The following is a 20,562-nucleotide window of genomic DNA, read 5'->3' on the forward strand; positions in this document are numbered from 1 at the left end:
AAACTGAGATTCTTCTTTGACAAAGAATTGCAGTTATCTCAAAATTATATTGCTATCACACCTGTTTATGCACGTCAAAGGAGGAAGCTGCTGATCCAGCAGTAACAGTGTTGATTAAAAATCATGCAGAAATTAATAGTAAAGTGTGGTGTCAGTTGTCTCCTCTTGTAATGTGCCATTCATATCTATCTTTTGAAGTGAGAAATTAAAGATTTCTATGCAACTCTTTCAGGATGGCTTTGGACTGGGCGAAGCACTTCGGACAGACGGAGGTTGTTGACCTGTTGGAGTCCTACGGGTAAGCTATAACTACTTTGCAGAAGCGATAGTGTAGCACAGTGAAGAGAAGTGTATGTTTTGTCGTCTTTTAATCAGAACAGGTTTTAGCTTTTTCTACTCTAACATCTGGCCTAAATAGCAAGAATGATTTGAGAATAGGAATATTTTGAAAACATAGTTATATAAAAAAAAATGTTGTATTCAGTATCACAGTAATTATTTGCTTGTAGGTTAATTATGGTTCTAGTTGTGTAGGGTTTCACAGAATCACTAGGTTGGAAAAGACCTCCAGGATCATTGAGTCCAACCATTCCTATAAACCACTAAACCATGCCTCTGAGCACCTCATCCATACCACATTTAAACACCTCCCTGGGCAGCCTGTTCCAGTGCCCAGTGAGCCTTTCCGTGAAAAGTATTTTTCTGATGTCTTACCTGAACCTCCCCTGGTGGAGCTTGAGGCCATTCCGTCTTGTCTTGTCACCTCTCACTTGGGAGAAGAGGCCAGCTCCCATCTCTCTACAACCTCCTTTTAGGTAGTTGTAGAGAGCAATGAGGTCTCCCCTCAGCCTCTTCTCCAGGCTAAACAACCCCAATTCCCTCAGACGCTCCTTGTAAGGCTTGTTCTCCAGACTCCTCACCAGCTTCGTCGCTCTTCTCTGGACTCGCTCCAGAGCCTCAACATCCTTGTGGTGAGGGGCCCAGAACTGAACACAGGATTCAAGGAGCAGTCTCACCAGTGCCGAGACCAGAGGGAGAATAACCTCCCTGGACCTGCTGGCCACGCCGTTTCTGGTGCAAGCCAAGATGCCATTGGCCTTCTTGGCCACCTGGGCCACTGCTGGCTCATGTTAAGATGGCTGTCGATCAACACCCTCAGGTTCTTCTCCAGGCAGTTTTTCTAGTCTATAGCACTGCATAGGGTTGTTGTGCCCCATTTCTTTTATATTCTGAGCGTTTATCATCTTAGTATGGACATTACTATCACAATTATATATCTAGGCAGTTTGTGATTATAGTAACTTAAATATGCAAATTCTATACCCTGTACCATTTTAATTTCAGATACTTATTTTGGAAGGAAGTCTGCTGTGTGTTTTTGTCTGTATATTGTTGATACATGATACTCATATTAAAGAAACTATGTGAGTAACATGTCAGTAGGTCATCCAAGAATTTATTTTTTATAACTTGGTTATCATAGTTTACTTACAGTTTTGTAGAGACCTACATTATTATAGTTCCTCTTAGTGTAGTTTTTGTTAATGTAGTACCTGCTTAACTGTTGCGGTATGGAAGTTTTTGGAAAATACATTTATTTTAAAATTTTTCCTTTAACAGATAAAGAAATGGTATCTATACTTTGAGTTCTGACACATGTGCTTGTGGTTGTGTTATAAGTAGAGTTAATGCTGCAAATTGGAAGTTACATGTTTTGCTGGGTTAATACTTAAATCGGTAAACAGTAATCCTGTTGTGGCGAGGCTGTTCCACTGCACTTCTAGATTCAAGAGAACTAGTCTGGCTGGTCTTCATCTGAATCTGAGTTGATGGCTGAATGCAAAGCTGAAGCAAACAATCTTGACTCTGGCTTGTGTATTTGTGTGTTCTAGTGCTTCAGTGGAATCTGGAAATATGGATGAAAGTTCCCTGGTACAAAAAAGTGGTAGTGACCTTAGTGCAGAGGACAGAGAACTATTGAAAGCTTATCATCACAGTTTTGATGGTGAAAAAGTGGATCTGGACCTGATTATGCACATACTTTATAACATCTGTCACGGTTGTGGTGCCGGTAGGTGTATACACATACTCCCAATAAGTTACTGTGGATTTGGCTTCTGAGGAATTGTGCTTTTTTTTCAGTAATACCTATTAGGTTAAACCTTTGGAGTGCTAATATATGCAGTACTGTAATATATTTGAAGTGAATTTTCTATTTAACTGTGCAAACTAACTTCTCTTTTAGGAGCGATTTTAATATTTCTTCCTGGATATGATGAGATAGTTAGCCTGAGAGACCGTATTCTTTTTGATGACAAGAGATTTGCTGATGATGCTTACAGGTAAAGCCTCTAGTTTCTGTGGTTTTCTTGAGTCTCTATTGTTTCTTTTAAAGATCCTTAAAAATGTGCTTTGTTTTGCATTAGATACCAAGTTTTCATGCTTCATTCAAATATGCAGACCTTGGATCAGAAGAGGGTCCTTCAAAGTCCACCTTCTGGCATCCGCAAAATAGTAAGTACCAGGGGACTTCATCAGATTTTGTCTTGACCTATTTTGTCTTTGCTTTTATACTTACCACAGTGTTTGGTTTCTTTTCTTTAATTGCAGATTCTTTCTACTAATATTGCAGAAACCAGCATAACAGTCAATGATGTTGTATTTGTTATTGACTCGGGCAAGATGAAAGAGGTACTATTGTCTTAAACTTTCTTTGGGATGTAAACTTCTTGGTGTTATTTTAAAATACATAATACGTAAATTTTGGAGACCTGTTTTTTAAGTAGGCTGAGCTAGTGCGTGTCAAGCAACAAAGCTCACCGAGAGGTTTGACATCCATTAGTTTTATGACAATTAGTGGTAATATCTAGCTGTTGAAAAACCCTGTAAAAGCTATGGCAGGTTGATATAGTTATGTATCCACAACTTTGGTGATTTTTTTTTTCTTTTAATGTAGTATTTCTGTTTGATTTTTGACACAATTCCATGAGTTTAGACTGCCATCTTCCTGAGAATTGGAGAACACTGGGAGTTTCCTTTGTCCAACTATCGTGTCTAGCTGAAGCCTCATCAATTAAGTGCTTAAGCGTTGTTTTTGATGTGTTGAATATCCATTCCCTAATTACTTGTTCCAGTAAAGTGAGATAACTTAAGGCAGTTTAAGATCTAGACTATGACTAGATCATAGGAGATATGCGTATCAAATTTCTGAAGTTCTCATGGTAATACAGCTTTTGTTGTAATTTTGCATCAAACGTGGGAAAATAAGGATGTAATTTCTAAGCGAGACAAAGAGGAAAACGTTATTCAATATAATAACGTATTTTTGCTTGGTTTGTGATACCACATAACGCAATCCATGTCTTTTATTGACTTCCAATTACCTATTGCCTAGAAAACTTTTAATTTAGGAAAATATGTAGCACAAGTAAACTGTGATGGGGGCAGTATGAATTCACTTGAAATGAAGTACCTTACAACACACCTTTGTGCCAGAAGCGGCTCATGCTTATTTTTTTTAGAGACATTCTGTTGATTGTCTAAAACACTAGTAGCTCCTATTTCCTGTACACTATTCAGAGATGTTTTTATGTTCCTTGCTTTGCTTTTATAGAAGTCTTTTGATGCACTGAGTTGTGTTACAATGCTAAAAACGGTGTGGATTTCTAAAGCCAGTGCTATCCAGAGGAAAGGCAGGTAAGAAACGCTTCATACTGGATTTCATTTTGCAGATATCTGCTGTCTTGTATGTTAAGGATAATGTAACCAGGGTAGTAGCAGCCGTACTGGGTAATGCTACTAGCCCAGTCCAATATTATGGTGGATCATGGCCAACGCGAATTCTCTGCAGAAGAGTAAGGGTCAACATGTATTTTCTTGGAGAAATTTCCCAAGCTGTATAAAAAGTGGCACTGGGGAATTTCTCAAAGCTTACCTTAGGTCTAGATTGTTTTCCCCCCATCAATTTGTTCCCCTTCTCTTTCTCCCATGTGGGCACCAGCAACCACAGTGTCCAATAAGGGATTTCACAACTTCTCTGTGACCAAAGGGCTGCCAATTGCTAGTTTTTAATCAGTTCATCTTCATCCTGATCTTAGAGGAGACGTTGAGCAGTGATTCCTTTTACACCTTCTCCAAACCATTCATGACTTAATAAGAGGAATCATATTCTTCCTAACATTGGGTGAGGGCTAAGAGGATGTATAGCAACAAATGTCTGTGTTTGCTAATATGATATTGGCCTTAACCTGCAAGAATTTGAGTGTGAATGTGAGCGTTTGCTGTCTCTGTCCTCTCACTCAAGCTGTTTGGTCTTCATTCTACCTCTTACTTCCGAGTGTCTGGGGGATGTGAAGTGGAAGCGAGGAAGTTTGACTTATATTCCTTACAGCAAAGGACAGTTCAGGTTTGGATTCGTCTTAGGTTAGCAGAAAACCCCACATCACTTTATTTTTAGATAGGCCTTATTTTTGTTTCTCCAGACCTTTTAACTGTTGGGGTAAAATGACAATAAGATTTTCATGCTATCAAAAGTAATCTATGTACTGTAAAAGTCTCACATTGTCTGTGAGACTTAAACTTTACAACAAAATTACCTTTTCCTTAGACCTGCTTATGCGCTTCTTTTCTAAGTTTGTGTGTATGTGTTGTTGGGTTATTTTTTTTTTTTAAGAAGAAACTCTAATTTTAAGCAACTTCCATATTTTATTTTCAAGGGCTGGGCGCTGTCAGCCTGGAATCTGTTTTCGTCTCTTCAGCAGGCTCCGATTTCAGAATATGTTAGAATTTCAGACTCCAGAACTACTAAGAATGCCACTGCAGGTGAGCGTTTACTTTTTAAAAAATATCATCTGAACTATTTACACCAAAAAAGTGTTTAGTTTGATTTTTTTTCTCCCCCTAGTCTCAACAGTCTTTTTTTTTTTTTTTTTAACTTGCAGGAGCTTTGTTTGCACACAAAACTTCTGGCTCCGATTAATTGTCCAATTGTTGACTTTCTTATGAAAGCTCCTGATCCTCCACCAGCTTTAACTGTGAGAAATGCGGTGCAAATGCTTAAGGTCAGCAGAGGAACAGGTTTAGATGGGAATTGTATTTGATTCTGTATTTGTGGTGTAGTGACATAGCTTACTGAGCTTTCTTTGTGCTGAGACTGTTGTGTAGTTACTGGAGGATGCTTTGAGTTGTCTGTTTTCATTTTGTGTGTGAATGTGGTATTTTTTTAAGGGAAGAGTCTGCTTAGAAGTTTCATCTCAAACTGTTAAGAGTGTAACTCGCTTTTTTAGTGTTTGGAAACAAGTCAAGCGCAGTATTCACATCCTTTCTGGGTTTTTTTTGTAAATGAATTTTGTCAGCTTTCCCACCCCTTTCCTCCTTCCCATTGTTTTTTGATTTTTATTTTTTTTTTAATATAGACAATAGATGCCATGGACCCTTGGGAAGATCTCACTGAACTTGGTTATCATCTCACAGAATTACCAGTAGAGCCACACCTTGGTAAAATGGTGTTGTGCGCCGTTGTTTTGAAGTGCCTGGATCCCATTCTTACCATTGCTTGCACTCTTGCATATCGAGATCCTTTTATCCTACCTACGCTGGCCTCTCAAAAGCGTGCATCCATGCTGTGTAGGAAACGTTTTGCTGCTGGAACATTTAGTGACCATATGGCACTTCTCAGGGCTTTCCAGGTATTGTTTCATCTTTGAAAAGAGTAGTAATCACAATAGATCACCTATCAAAGTGAATGATGTACCAGTCAAGTTGGGTGTGCCAGTCAAGTTGGACTAATTCTGTCCCTGGAGAAGAAACTGTTTTTACCTAGTGGCTTTCCTGTATGTTGGACTTGTAAATTTGTGAGTGAACACTTTTTGTCAGATACTTCGTTTTTTTCAAACCTGGTTGAATTCTGAATGTTGCAACAAGATGCCACTTCGTATCCTGTTACACTGATAACTGAATATGATGATCTTAAAATAACTTAACATACCAATCATTGTATTAACTTAGGGAATAGGTAATGAGAATCTAGTATTTAACAAAAAAAAAAAACAAGTCTCGTTTGGGACATTTTCTTTCTTTCAGAATGGTTTTTGCCTTCATTTTGTTGATATAATAAAAAACATGCATTTTTAAATTTTAGCTAGTCAAATCAATACGCAAATGTAAAAACAATATTCTTTCCAGGCATGGCAGAAAGCACGCAGTGATGGCTGGGAGAGAGCCTTTTGTGAAAAGAACTTCCTGTGTCAAGCCACAATGGAAATCATCATAGGAATGAGAACACAATTGCTTGGCCAGCTTAGAGCCTCAGGTAAATAGCTTTGAAAAAAAATTAATGTAGTTTTGGAGTCAAGTGTATACCTAGTATGAGTGCATACAAACTGTAAAAACAATAGTGTTCACTGATGTCGTTTTCCTTCTTTGATTTGCAATTGACCCGGTACATGTTCATGCTGGGCATGGTGCAGATATTGTAGTGAGGTGTGGCCAGGAAGCAGCTAACATAACTGAAAGCATGTTCTAATAAATTATTTCCATAGGAAATGCCTTTGTGTTTTAAAAAGTAATTCTGTTCTATGTTTGTGTAAAACCCCTTATCAGGGAGGATTGTAAGCATAATAATTTTTTCTTGATCCTGTTATGGTTGGCAGTGGTGAAAAATGTACTTTTTTTTTTTTTTCAAATTCCTTTTGAGAAGCAAAAAGGTAGATCTTAAATACAAGCAAATATAGCACGTTTGCCCTCTTTCATCAGGTTTTGTTCGAGCCAGAGGAGGAGCCGATATCAAATATGTTAATACTAACTCTGAAAACTGGGCTGTAGTTAAAGCTGCCTTAGTGGCTGGGATGTATCCCAATCTAGTTCATGTAGACAGAGAAAGCATGATTTTAACGGGACCAAAGGAGAAGAAAGTGCGATTCCATCCTACCTCTGTTCTTAATCAACCTCAGTATAAAAAGGTAAAATCACTTTGAATTTATAGTTGACAAAAAAGAGGATTACGCTCTATGAAATGTTACAGAAATGTGTCTTCATAGTTGTCAGTACTTTAATACTAGCATTTGCATTAATCACTGTGTGTTTAGAAAATATTTTTCCTGGCACTTGATAAAATAATTTGATTCAGTTCATTTTTCCAATATTATTTCATCAAAAGGTAATTGAGTTAGTCCATCTTCTAGGCAGAATGAGACAAAATGGTAACCTTTCCTCCCAGTTATGAAACTGTTTTAAAGATATTTGGCTTGAAAGCTGCCTGGCAGAGAAGGACACAAACACAAGCCAGCAATGTGCCCAGGGGGCCAATAAGGCCAACAGCATCCTGGCTTGTATTAGAAATAGTGTGGCCAGCAGGAGTAGGGAAGGTATCATTCCCCTGTGCTCAGCAGTGGTGAGGCATTACCTCAGTTCAAGAAGGACGTTCAGATGCTGGAGTGTGTCCAAAGGAGGACACTGGAGCTGATGGAAAGTATTGAGGATAATCTGAGGGAACTGGATGTATTTGGCCTGGAGAAGGGAAGGCTGAGGGGAAGGCTTTCTGCAACTGCCTGAAAGAAGGTTGTTGTGAGGTGGGTGTTGGTCTCTTCTGTGAAGTAACAAGTGAGGGGAAGAGAGGGAATGTGTTCATGTTGTGCCAGGGGAGTCTTATAGTAGGTATTAGGAAATACTTCTTTTCTGAGAAGAAGGTGGAGCATTGGAGCAGTCTACCCAGGGCAGTGGTGGAGTCTCCTTCCTCGGAGGTGTTCAGACAACGTATAGATGTGCAACTTGGTAACATGGTTTAGTAGGCATGGTGGTGTCGGTCTGACAGTTGGACTGGATGATCTTAGAGGTATTTTACCAAACTTGATGATTCCATGATTACATGATTCTGTATAACAATCCCTACTCATAATAGTTCTGCTCTAAAACTACTCTTTTCTTTTTTTTTTTTTTTAAGATCCTTCCTTTAAAGCAGAATATTTTGCTTCAGGATAGTAGGATAATTTGAGTCTGGGTGAATACGTCTTGCTTTTTTAATTTGTGTGTATTAATTTGACTACATAAATATATATTTATCTCTACATATATAAAATATGTTAAGGTTTATTTGAATTGCAACTAGAGGGTTAAATAGCCTAGTCTTATTTGCTCTTGCACAGATTCCCCCAGCAAACGGACAAACTGCAGCCATTCAGGCACTCCCTACAGACTGGCTTGTATATGATGAAATGATGAGAGCTCACAGGGTAGCAAATATCCGATGCTGTTCTGTGGTAACATCTATCACTGTAGCACTCTTCTGTGGACCAGCTAGATTAGCAAGTGATGCTTTGCAGGAGCCGTCATTCGTTCAAGGTACAGTGGGGTTTGGATTTGGAATGTTTCCATTGCCATATGCATATAGATATACATACATACACACACACATATATATATGCGCAGTGTGTGGTTTTGCAAACAGCTTTAGATATAAGTTTGGTAATGGCTTGTTGATATTGATAAAGGTACATGAGTGAGTTGGATCACATCAATACAGGTGCTTATATAGCAAGACCCTCAAAGGTTTGAATACTTGAGTTCCGCTAACTGAAGCGAAGAATTTGCACTGAGGTATGCTTGCAGAAAATTAAAGTGGTTTTTACAAGCGTTCACCTTGTAAAATCAAATGTAGAAGGAAAATGGCTTTTATCGCTGGTAGTACAGTAGTATTCAGGTTTTTATATATAAGTGGAAATAATATAGAAATATTTGTGTACCTTTTATATTTTATTCAGGGGGTGTGTTCTGTAATGATAACAGTGATAGCGAGAATGAGGACAAAACAACTGCTGAATTGGCAGTACTGGAGCTAGATGAATGGCTCCATCTCAGACTGGACCATGAAGTAAGTACCTTGTGCTTGTTTCTTGTAGAAGGATGTTTATGTTGCAGCTTCTAGAAAGATTTCTGAAACATTTGGGTAAGCAAGAATTTTCTGTAAGAATGGCTGTCACAGTCCATTTGAGTCTCTCAGAGCTACAGGACAATGTACCTTATCATTTAACCTTTATTTCCTGAGCTCATTAAGAAATATAAATGGGGGCTCAATCCCCTTTTGCCCATACTAGTCTATTGCATGATTTCATTTATTCACCGTTCAGGTCATAAGGTTTCGTAACTTTTAACCTATAATTCAATTCATGCACCTATGACCAACAGAAAAATAGAACCAGTTTACCTAGCCGGCAGTGAGAGGGGGAGGGCTCCTTCTTCTTTCTCCGTCACTGTGTAAGTGACACAGTTTGACCCAATAGCACTGTTCCGAGCACATATTGGACCATAGCTTGTGCTGGGTTAGTCAAAAATCTGAGCGGTAGTCAAGTGAACAGTCATGATGGCTTACTGGGTATAAGAAGGATGTTGAGGCTCTGGAGCGAGTCCAGAGAAGAGTAACGAAGCTGGTGAAGGGCCTGGAGAACTGGATTTACAAGGAGTGGCACTGGCAGAGGCTGCCCAGGGAGGTGCTCAGGGATATGGTTTAGTGATTGATGGAAATGGTTGGACTCGATGATCCAGCGGGTCCTTTCCAACCTAGTGATTTTATAATTCCATGATGGTTGGTTTTGCCTTTGGAAGACTAACTGGGTCATTGTAAGAGTATTTCTGGAGATGGTGGGTACAGTGGAGCTGTGAGGCTTGTATTGCCTTTATATGATAGATGCAGAGCCCTGCCCATAAAGGAATGTGTTTCCTTGTCAAGGATTCCCTGGCCTGCCCCAGGTACCTCAAGGACAGAGCTGGCACAGAATGGGAGCAGAGGTGGGATGTAATGTTTGGTTAACAAGCCCATATAATGCCTCTGCAGCTCAGTTATAAAAAAGACAGTCCAGCCAGGGAATTTGTGTTCCCCAGGGTCACTGGCTGGTCTGGGCTCGTTTGTCTGGAGAAGAGGACGTGCCCTGCTGCCTGCCTGCCAGCCACAGTCATATAAGTCTTTTCTTATATGAATACCTTTTCTTACATAGGAGCCTTGTGGTTGGTGTATACTACAGGCCACCTGATGGAGAGAGCCAACTCATGAAGCCTTCTTCCTCCAGCTACAGGAGGCTTTACACTTGCAGGTTGAAGTCCTGCTTGGGGACTTCAACTACCCTGACATATGCTGGAAAAGTAGCACAGCAAGCTGTAGGCAGTCCAGGAGACTCCTGGGGTGCATTGAAAATAATTTCTTAATCCAGCTAAGAGACCCCCAACCAGAGGGGACACAATGCTGGACCTCATGGTGACTAATACGAGTGAACTTATCAGTGACATTAGGATTGGAGGCAGCCTGGGCTGCAGTGATCAAGCACTGGGGACAGGCGAGGAGCACAATCAGGACCCTAAATTTCAGGAAAGCAGACTTCCAGCTCTTCGAAGAGTTGCTCAGTAGGACCCCCTGGGACGTGATCCTCGGGGACAAGGGAGTGGAACAGAGCTGGCAAATATTTAGGAATGCTTTCCATGAAGCACAAGAGCACTCAGTCCCCACATGTAGGAAATGAGGCAGGAAGGGGAAGAGAGCAGCGTGGCTGAGTCAAGACCTGCTGGTCAAACTCAAGAACAAGAGGGAGCTGCAGAGGCTGGCAGTGAGAGGGGAGGGCGGCTTCTTTGTCACGGTGTGGGTTTCCCCTCTATCACACCAGGAAGGTCTCAGCAGCCCAGCTACTGTTGGACCTGCTTCAAAAGCTTTTTGGGTAAGCTGCAGGTAATGGCTGCAGGAGGCAGCAAGCTGCGGGTGGTATTGGCTGCATGATGAACCTTCAGCTCTTTGTAACCATCTGTCCTGCTTATCTGATCATCTCAGTTTGACCCAATAGCACTGTTCTGAGCACATATTGGACCGTAGCTTGTGCTGGGTTAGTCAAAAATCTGAGCGGTAGTCGAGTGAACAGTCGTGATGGCTTACTGGGTATTTGCTTCTCTGAGAGGATGACAAAAGTTGGATTGAAATGAAGTGCTTTAACTTGGAATTGCTGAAAGGAAGTTACTGCCAAGTTTTAGAAAAAAGAAAAAAAAACAACCCGTGTTGAAGATAGTCTTGAGGTCATTGAGAAGCTCTGGCTGTGGTAGCAGGTAGGGTAGGTTCTGGGTTATGAAACAGATTTATTTGCTCTAGTAACATCTTGTAGAGGTGTTGAAAAGTGAGATTTTTTTAAAAAGGGAAGCATTACTGATAACATGAGAATTCAACTCTAGTAGTCTAAATTCAGTCATTGTGTTTGAGCAGAAATATGCCTCAGAAAAATGTCACTTAATTCTTTTCCCTCAGGTGTGAAGAAAGAGTGCATGAACACAGAGTGAATTGAGAGGAAGGGCATAAGGCATTAACAGTTGTTTGGTTTCTTTTAAATAGAAATGTAATGTGAAAAATGAGAATTCCTGTAGATTTACAATGTAATTTTAAGTTTAGTGCAGAGCTTATTGAAATAAAATGTTCTAAAAATGATCTTGCACCCAAGGAACGCAAAGAGAGCAGCTTGGGTTAAGTATTGGGTTTTCGCCCCATTGCTGGCATTTCAGCCCTGCTTTTCCATCTGGACCCTGTCAATTTTAGAATGCCAGATGCTGCCTGATAGGAAAGGCATATTACCTGTCTTGCCTTTAACAGAATTGAAATTCATTACAGGCTTCTGCTTTACTGTTGGAACTGAGGCAGAAGTGGCATAGCTTATTTCTGCGTCGTTTGCGAGCTCCTGCTAAACCATGGTCTCAAGTTGATGAAACAACTATAAGAGCAATTGTAGCTGTTTTAAGTGCGGAAGAACAGGCTGCAGGTTTGCAGCAGCCTTCAGGAATCGGTCAGAGACCAAGACTTACGTCTCCTGAAGAACTTCTGCCATCTACATGGAGGCCAGGGAGGCCAGCCAACAGCTCCACAGATACTGAATTCTCTGACTCCTCTAATGCCCAAAAGTAAGTTTTTGAGATCTTCTAGAAACTGTAGGTTGTCATTTACAAAGCTGTAAAAGCATTACTTGAATTGCTGCTAGTAGTAAAAAGAAAGCAACCATAGAAATACAGTTGAAAGAATTGATACTGCCCTATGCTGCACTGTAGTTGTGATTTCTTTGAGAGGTATTTCATATGTTTGCCTACTGTTGGAGACGGAAATATTGTATGTGAATGGTGATAGCTGGGAAGAAGTAGCAGTAGAAGTTCAACTTTACCATTCAAAACCAGCAGATGGTCAGTACGTTCTGAGTTAGTGTTTAGTTTGGTTTTGGAATTACTGTAATATATTTAGTCTTGTAGTAGGCTGATACATAGATATAAATTGTTCTGTGACCACTTAGGAGAATCCTGGTATGTCGTGTATCTCCCTTACTTTTTAGAGTTTTCATGAAATCTGCGCCTCCTGCACTTCACCAGCCAAAGAAGTATGAAGAAAAAAACCTCTCCAAACGAACTTCAATTGACAGATCAGATCAGTCATCAGTGAAGTCTACAGACAGCAGTAGCTATCCTAGCCCCTGTGCCAGTCCTTGTTCTCCAGTATCTGGAAAGGTAGAGTTCTTGTAAATCACCCCACTCTTCAAAATTAATAGAATTTCAGAAATAAATTTGCTGATCTCTTTCAGCAACTATCAGCTATTGTATTGATAGATTAATAATTTAATTTAGGTTTTAATTTTTAACAGCTGTTATTTCTTTCTTGAACTTAAAATCTAGGCTGGGAGTCCTTGTTATGATAGTCCTTTTTTTTTCTAAATTAGTACATGCACTTCTGAGTCCTTTGGATTCTGCCCTCCTCTGTTTCTGTAACAGCATTAATTGATAGCGATTCTCTAAGTTTTGTGTTGTCTGCCAAATTGTGACTGCTTGCTTTTTTATGTTAGTTATTTTAACAAAGCACATATTTTAATGCAGCTGTTGGCATAATTGTCCCTACGTACTTGAATAGAAAACTGCAGTAATATTAAGCAGATCACTGAGAGGAAAACCCATTGTTCCTCTAGGCAGACTCATTGAGGGATTTAATAATTCCTCCTAAGTATTTCCGTTTTTACATTCAGCTAATGTAAAAGGGAAAAAACTTACTTTTCCTGGAGGTGGAAATGTGAGTAGTGTGCTTCAGGCTACAGTCTAGAGATATTAATTTTTTGTCATCTGAAGGTGTGTCAGACTTCAAATTGTTAATCACTAGACTGTTTAGGCCTGTTCTGCTATACTTGTTTGCTACCCTTTATGAATGAAGAATTTTTTTGGAAAGTGCTTACAAACTGTAAAATAGATGTGAAATACATTTCAAAACCAACTCTGATGGTACCAGCTGATAGGTTCTGTGTTCCATGTAGGATTTAGAGGAGGGTAGGAGTGCAGTCAAAAGATTTCTGTTTCCTTGTATGTAAAAGTTTAGAACTAAAGCCTGGCATATTTTATTGTAGCTTAATTTAATTTAATTTTTCCAGGGTTCCAAACCTTCTTCACCAAGATCAAACCTGCCAGTTCGGTACTTTATAATGAAAAGTAGCAACTTGCAAAACATTGATATTTCTCAACAGAAAGGTATATGGTCTACTACTTCAAGTAGTGAACAAAAACTAAACAGAGCCTTTTGGGAGAGCAGTATGATTTATTTAATATTTTCTGCTCAAGGGTCTGGACACTTCCAGGTGAGTCTTTAGTTAATACTTAATAGTAGTTTTGGTTGATGGTTTAGGTCACCATAGCAAATGACCACATGTAGCATGGATGTTCCTGCTTGTGACTTCTAACCTTCTAATAAGTAGAGTAGCAAGCCTATGTATCCAGTTGCTGATGAAAGAATACATTGTTCTCTGAAATGTGCCCTTTTAGCTAACTCAGTTTGTCACTCAGAGGCTAAGACTGAATTGCCTTTAAACATCTTTAGTCAGAGTAATCATAGAATCGTAGTATAGTTTGGTTGGAAGGGACCTTAAAGATCATTAGTTCCAACCCTCCCTGCTGTGGGCAGGGATATCCCACTAGAAGAGGTTACCTAAGGCCCCATCTCTTCTGTATGCCCACCTTCATCCTTTTAAAACAACAATAAAAAAACAAAGCTCCCAAACAAAATGGAGGATTTGGACTATTCTTGGCATGGCAAAATAAATATTGTAAGTGAACAAGCAGTTATAATCAAGTCACAGCTCTCTAAAGAGAGGGAACTCAGAAATGTCTTTCTTAGAAATTTTAATAAAATCTGTTCTGCCTGAAATCTATTTTCTGAAAGTTAGGAAGCTGGAAAGTCATGACCACGTTTCTTCCATAGCTATGTCTTGACTTTAAGTTTAGCAAGGTATTTGTCAATATTTGTTGACAAGTTTATAGCCAATCACTGACTTGACCTGGCAGTGCTCAGTTGCAGGTTAGGTGTGTTATGGAGAGGGCTAAACTCAGTTGTTCCAGGTAAACAAAGTACAGTGTATCTCTGTATATATAAGCTATTCGTGGAAGTCAGCTGAACTCAAAATGTGATGAGCTAGATGAAGTACTGCTGTCTTGCTGGTACCACTGAGGGTTTACAGCGAGATATACGTATGATGAGTTGGCAAATGCAGATATAATATCGGAAAGTAATTTTTAACATGCTGTTTGTTACTGAGAATAGGCTGTTGTATTGAGGCTCTTACACAAGGAAACTATGAGGGAAAGATGTGCTGAAGTCAGGAGTGTAGGTGATAGATGTTGCCTTGCCCTTCTAGTTTTGATAGTGCACTGGACGTTCATGGGAATGTGAGCATTATGTTCATGTTAATATTCTCTTCTACCAAGTGCCTCTTTACTTTCCACCTTTATTTTTCCTCTGTTCCTTTTATTAATTTCCATTTAAGTCTGGCTTGAGCTGTCTAGGGCCTCACATCTTACAACAGTAGTGTGTGCTGCTGACTTACGTAGTGCACTGCATCTCTTGGGCTCCTGAAGTCTTAGCTGGCTTAAGCTTGCCTGAATAGTTGATAAGTTGGGGGTGTGGTGATAAGTGGGGGTCTTTTTCTGCTTTGTTTTGTTTGTCCTGTGTGTGAGTTGGAGCATCTGTAAAAAAACTTAGAAGCGATCTCAGATTTGGAGCTTCTTTCATTTTCTTTCTGAATACGTGCCTGCTTGGAATTTCTTCCCACTCTGCTGAAAAAGGAAACAGAAGCGACTTCTTTCTTTGAAGAACAGCTATACTCTTAATTCTGTGTGAAAGTTTGTTAACATGGAGGGAACATGGGAAGGATGGATTGATTTCTGCAGATAACTACACCTAGCAAGGAATAGCTAATGGACTGTTATGTAGTAGAACGTTGATTCTTTATACTCCAGATGTTTTTACAACACCTTTTCAACCTCTGTTACACAGTTTAAAAGTGTTTTGGATGGTAATTTTGAGAGATAAATTGAGAAACATTCTCTGTGGTCAAACTCTAGAAGGTGTGTTTGAAGTGGAAAAAAAATGATGCTTCTTTGAACTATCTAGATGTAAGTTATAAAAGATCCAACTTCATGGAAGAGAGCCTGTGCATTGCTTTGAAACTAATTTGAAAGTACTGTATGAAGTCCAGTCGCTTATTTCCAATGTAAGCAGATGTGCTGTAATTCCCTTTCCTATTTCAATTTTTTGCTCCAGGGATTTGCTAGAATGGCTTCAGAGATAGGGTGTGAGAAAAGTCAAGACTGGGGTTCTGCTGGTTTTGGAGGTGTATTTAAGGTGGAATGGATCCGAAAAGAGAGCATTCCTTTTCAGTTTGCACACCATTTGCTCAACCCTTGGAATGACAATAAGAAAGTACAGATGAGCAGAGATGGCCAGGTAAAGTTTTTCTTTTCTAAAGTCCTTGTTATGCGATACCTTGTTTGGCCTTGATGTTTATCTCAGCTGTCCTCGTGTATCTGTTAATCTGAATCTTGATTCATTGGTGTACGTTCTGCTAATGCATTACTGTGAAGTAATGGAGGCTTTTTGATAAAAGTGATTTCTTGCTTAATATGTGTTTTAAAATTATTTAAAGCTGGATGCTTCCAAAAATAAATGGTTTTGGAGTTTGTAATTTTGATTCTGAAGATTTATCTCTGTTCAGATTTGTTCCCTGAAGTAGTCTGTCAGACCCAAATAACTATTCATAATTATAGCTTTGAGTTTCCTGTAAAGTCTGAAGAGAATCTTGAGATTTGGGGTAGAATAAAGCTCCAGTCTTTTAAAACCAAATGCAACTTCAAAAAAGCTGGAAGAGAATTGATACAAGAGTTCTCTGTGGCAGTTTCTGTTTTCCCCAGTCTGCTCCCCAAGTATCTTCCCAATAAAAGAGTCTAGAGCTAAAATTTTTATGTCATCTTTTTCACTACTTCACTAAAATGTCTCCACTTGTAAGAATGAGGAAAGGAACATAGCACATAATGGACTTAACAGTGCTTCTCTTGTAAGAGGCTAGTAATACCCAAACAGTCTTGGCAATCTTACAAATGACTCTTTTCTATTAATGTCCATGATTCTACCAAGAGACACTGTATTACTGTGACTTGCATTTCAACATTCACCACTATGCTTGACTGAATTAAACTTAAAAGGATGTGGAGAACAATCTTTAGTTAATAAGTGGTATGACCTGTGGAAGGTACAAAGTATACGATGCCTATGTTCTTGTATATGGTGGCAGCGTGTCTGCTCAGAATTCTTTTCTTATCATAGAATCATAGAATCACCAGGTTGGAAGAGACCCACCGGATCATCGAGTCCAACCATTCCCACCAATCTCTAAACCATGTCCATCAGTACCTCATCCACCCGCACCTTAAACACCTCCAGGGAAGGCGAGTTAACCACCTCCCTGGGCAGACGGACATCTTACCATGAATGAAAAAAGCCCAAAACAACCTGTAGGCCAGTGTTGCTTATGAAAGTTCTTGTCTCCTTCCAAGCCCCAGTAAACAAACTTCCAGTATGTGAAGTTATTTTGGTATACCTGATAGCAAGAGAAATGAACTCTTTCAGAAAGACTGAAGGCAATCACCAGGAACTTGCTCTCACAATTTTGTTATAAATGGTTCTATATGATTAGTAGTAGCCGTGTAAATACTTTTTCCTGCTCATTTCTAGGAGCTGGAACCACAAGTTGGAGAGCAGTTGTTGCAGCTATGGGACCGTATTCCTTTGGCAGCAAAAAAATGAATTGATTGAGCATGTTGAGTAATGCGATAGAGGTATTTATTTCATGCATTACTTCATCTTTTTATGATGGAGGAAAAGCTACCTATATATGTCGTATCATTACAGTACTGGCTTTCCTTTGTAATTTGTGTAAGAATAGGTATGCTTAGTAATAAATATTCTCTTCCTTTGGTTATTTTTTTTTAGCTGTGGTCATTGAAACATCAGCTATAACCACTTCAACCAGCAGAGTGCCTACGATATAAATACAAAGAAGAAGGTGGTGCAACAAACTCCTGAAGATGTTAGTGATGCTGTGCAGCAGAGGCCTGTTGCCAAATGGTACTCTAATGGTTCGTTAACTTGAGCATTGTTACAGGTTCTTTTTTTCTTTCAAGAAAAATAAAAATTGCCAGTGCAACTTCCATCATCTTTCAATGTAGTCTCCGTGCTTTCTTTCTCTACCTCTTCTTTCAATTTGTCTTTTCTCTGCTGTACCGTTGTTAAGTTCTATTAGGCTTCGTCTTAGTCTCTGACTTAGTGTACTATAAGGCTGGTCTGAATTCAGTCTGCTCACTGTCAGCACTACTTTTGTGTGTGGGCTACAAGGGGGATCAGAGGGCTGGAGCAACTCCTATATGAGGACAGGCTGAGAGAGTTGTTCAGCCTGGAGAAGAGAAGGCTACAAGGAGATCTTACAGCAACCTTCCACTACCTGAAGGGGCTACAAGAAAGCTGAGGACGGACTGTTTACAAAGGCTTGTGGTGAAAGAACATGGGACAACGGCTATAAACTGGAGAGGAGCAGGTGTAGACTAGACATAAGGAAGAACTTCTTCACAATGAGAGTGGTGAGGCACTGGCACAGGTTGCCCAGGGAGGATGTGGATGCCCTATTCTGGAGATGTTCAAGGCCAGGTTGGATGGGGCCTTGGGCAGCCTGATCCAGTGGGACACGTCCTTGCCCATGGCAGGTAGGGTTGAAACTAGATGATCTTTAAGGTCCTTTCCAAACCAAACTATTCTGTGATTCTTAGATTAAAATGAGAGCTTTCTCTGCTTCTGAGCCTGTACTTAATGGCTTTCATGTCTGCTAAAAATAGTGGCACAGTTCACAGTACCCTCTGTGTTCATTATGGCATTCTGTGTAGAGGCTTCCACAACTCAGTGCCAGGGAAGGTCATGGAACAGGTGATCTTGACTGCTATCATGAAGCACATGCAAGAGAACTGGGTGATCAAGCCCAGTCAACACATGTTCACAAGGGCAGGTCTTGCCAAACTAACCTGATCGCCTTCTATGACAAAGTGACTCGGCTGCTGGATGAGGCTGTGGATGTATGTTCCTGGACTTCAGGAAAGCCTTTGACACAGTTTCTCACAGCATTCTGCTTAGGAAACTGTCACCTCTGGCCTGGACAGGCACACACTCTCCTGGGTGGAAAACTGGTTGGCTGGATGGCCCAGAGAGTGGTGGGAAATGGAGTTAACTCCAGTGACAAGTGGTGTCCCCAGGGCTCAGTGCTGGGTCCAGCCTTGTTCAATGTCTTTATCAGTGACCTGGATGAAGGCATTGAGTGCACCCTTAGCAAGTTTGCAGACGGCACCAAGCTGGGTGGAAGTGTTGATCTGCTGGAGGGTCGGGAGGCTCCAAAGGGATCTGAACAGGCTGGACCGCTGGGCAGAGTCCAATGGCATGAGGTTTAACAAGGCCAAATGCTGGGTCCTACACTTGGGGACCAACAACCCTGTGCAGCTACAGACTAGGAGATGTCTGTCTAGAAAGCTGCCTGGAGGAGAGGGACATGGGGGTGTTGGTTGACAGCGACAGAACATGAGCCAGCAGTGTGCCCAGGTGGCCAAGAAGGCCACTGGCATCTTGGCTTGGATCAGAAATGGCGTGGCCACCTGGTCCAGGGAGGTTATTCTCCCTCTCAGCACTGGTGAGACTGCTCCTTGAATCCTGTGTTCAGTTCTGGGCCCCTTGCCACAAGAAGGATGTTGAGGCTCTGGAGCGAGTCCAGAGAAGAGCAACGAAGCTGGTGAAGGGCCTGGAGAACTGGACTTACAAGGAGTGGCTGAGAGAACTGGGATTGTTTAGCCTAGAGAAGGGGAAGCTTAGGGGAGACCTCATTGCTCTCTACAACTACCTGAAAGGAGGTTGTGGAGAGAAGGATGCTGACAGGGGACAGGACAAGAGGGAATGGCCTCAAGCTCCACCAGGGGAGGTTCAGGCTTGACATCAGGAAAAAAATATTTCACGGAAACGGTTATTGGGCACTGGCAGAGGCTGCCCAGGGAGGTGCTCAGGGATATGGTTTAGTGATTGATGGGAATGGTTGGACTCGATGATCCAGCGGGTCCTTTCCAACCTAGTGATTTTATAATTCCATGATGGTTGGTTTTGCCTTTGGAAGACTAACTGGGTCATTGTAAGAGTATTTCTGGAGATGGTGGGTACAGTGGAGCTGTGAGGCTTGTATTGCCTTTATATGATAGATGCAGAGCCCTGCCCATAAAGGAATGTGTTTCCTTGTCAAGGATTCCCTGGCCTGCCCCAGGTACCTCAAGGACAGAGCTGGCACAGAATGGGAGCAGAGGTGGGATGTAATGTTTGGTTAACAAGCCCATATAATGCCTCTGCAGCTCAGTTATAAAAAAGACAGTCCAGCCAGGGAATTTGTGTTCCCCAGGGTCACTGGCTGGTCTGGGCTCGTTTGTCTGGAGAAGAGGACGTGCCCTGCTGCCTGCCTGCCAGCCACAGTCATATAAGTCTTTTCTTATATGAATACCTTTTCTTACATAGGAGCCTTGTGGTTGGTGTATACTACAGGCCACCTGATGGAGAGAGCCAACTCATGAAGCCTTCTTCCTCCAGCTACAGGAGGCTTTACACTTGCAGGTTGAAGTCCTGCTTGGGGACTTCAACTACCCTGACATATGCTGGAAAAGTAGCACAGCAAGCTGTAGGCAGTCCAGGAGACTCCTGGGGTGCATTGAAAATAATTTCTTAATCCAGCTAAGAGACCCCCAACCAGAGGGGACACAATGCTGGACCTCATGGTGACTAATACGAGTGAACTTATCAGTGACATTAGGATTGGAGGCAGCCTGGGCTGCAGTGATCAAGCACTGGGGACAGGCGAGGAGCACAATCAGGACCCTAAATTTCAGGAAAGCAGACTTCCAGCTCTTCGAAGAGTTGCTCAGTAGGACCCCCTGGGACGTGATCCTCGGGGACAAGGGAGTGGAACAGAGCTGGCAAATATTTAGGAATGCTTTCCATGAAGCACAAGAGCACTCAGTCCCCACATGTAGGAAATGAGGCAGGAAGGGGAAGAGAGCAGCGTGGCTGAGTCAAGACCTGCTGGTCAAACTCAAGAACAAGAGGGAGCTGCAGAGGCTGGCAGTGAGAGGGGAGGGCGGCTTCTTTGTCACGGTGTGGGTTTCCCCTCTATCACACCAGGAAGG

General features: G+C 41.1%; 1 protein-coding gene across 2 annotated transcripts in view; it reads left to right on the plus strand.

Moving 5' to 3' along the window:
* The window catches only part of LOC138726820 (3'-5' RNA helicase YTHDC2-like), a 34,591-nt gene extending 17,061 nt beyond the window's left edge, over positions 1-17,530 (plus strand). For both annotated transcript variants that reach the window (XM_069868847.1, XM_069868848.1), the window contains 19 exons: positions 233-298; positions 1,893-2,071; positions 2,246-2,342; positions 2,427-2,514; positions 2,611-2,691; positions 3,614-3,696; positions 4,716-4,821; positions 4,941-5,060; positions 5,415-5,687; positions 6,184-6,310; positions 6,754-6,959; positions 8,142-8,337; positions 8,757-8,866; positions 11,630-11,916; positions 12,336-12,507; positions 13,413-13,616; positions 15,575-15,757; positions 17,042-17,145; positions 17,300-17,530. In XM_069868847.1, the coding sequence (XP_069724948.1) occupies positions 233-298; positions 1,893-2,071; positions 2,246-2,342; positions 2,427-2,514; positions 2,611-2,691; positions 3,614-3,696; positions 4,716-4,821; positions 4,941-5,060; positions 5,415-5,687; positions 6,184-6,310; positions 6,754-6,959; positions 8,142-8,337; positions 8,757-8,866; positions 11,630-11,916; positions 12,336-12,507; positions 13,413-13,616; positions 15,575-15,757; positions 17,042-17,113 (2,650 nt within the window). In that variant the 3' untranslated portion in view covers positions 17,114-17,145; positions 17,300-17,530. The remainder of the gene's footprint in view (positions 1-232; positions 299-1,892; positions 2,072-2,245; positions 2,343-2,426; positions 2,515-2,610; positions 2,692-3,613; positions 3,697-4,715; positions 4,822-4,940; positions 5,061-5,414; positions 5,688-6,183; positions 6,311-6,753; positions 6,960-8,141; positions 8,338-8,756; positions 8,867-11,629; positions 11,917-12,335; positions 12,508-13,412; positions 13,617-15,574; positions 15,758-17,041; positions 17,146-17,299) is intronic.
* The last annotated feature ends 3,032 nt before the right edge of the window (positions 17,531-20,562 follow it).

The sequence above is a fragment of the Phaenicophaeus curvirostris genome, chromosome 14 (assembly GCF_032191515.1).
Source record: "Phaenicophaeus curvirostris isolate KB17595 chromosome 14, BPBGC_Pcur_1.0, whole genome shotgun sequence".
Taxonomy (NCBI): domain Eukaryota; kingdom Metazoa; phylum Chordata; class Aves; order Cuculiformes; family Cuculidae; genus Phaenicophaeus; species Phaenicophaeus curvirostris.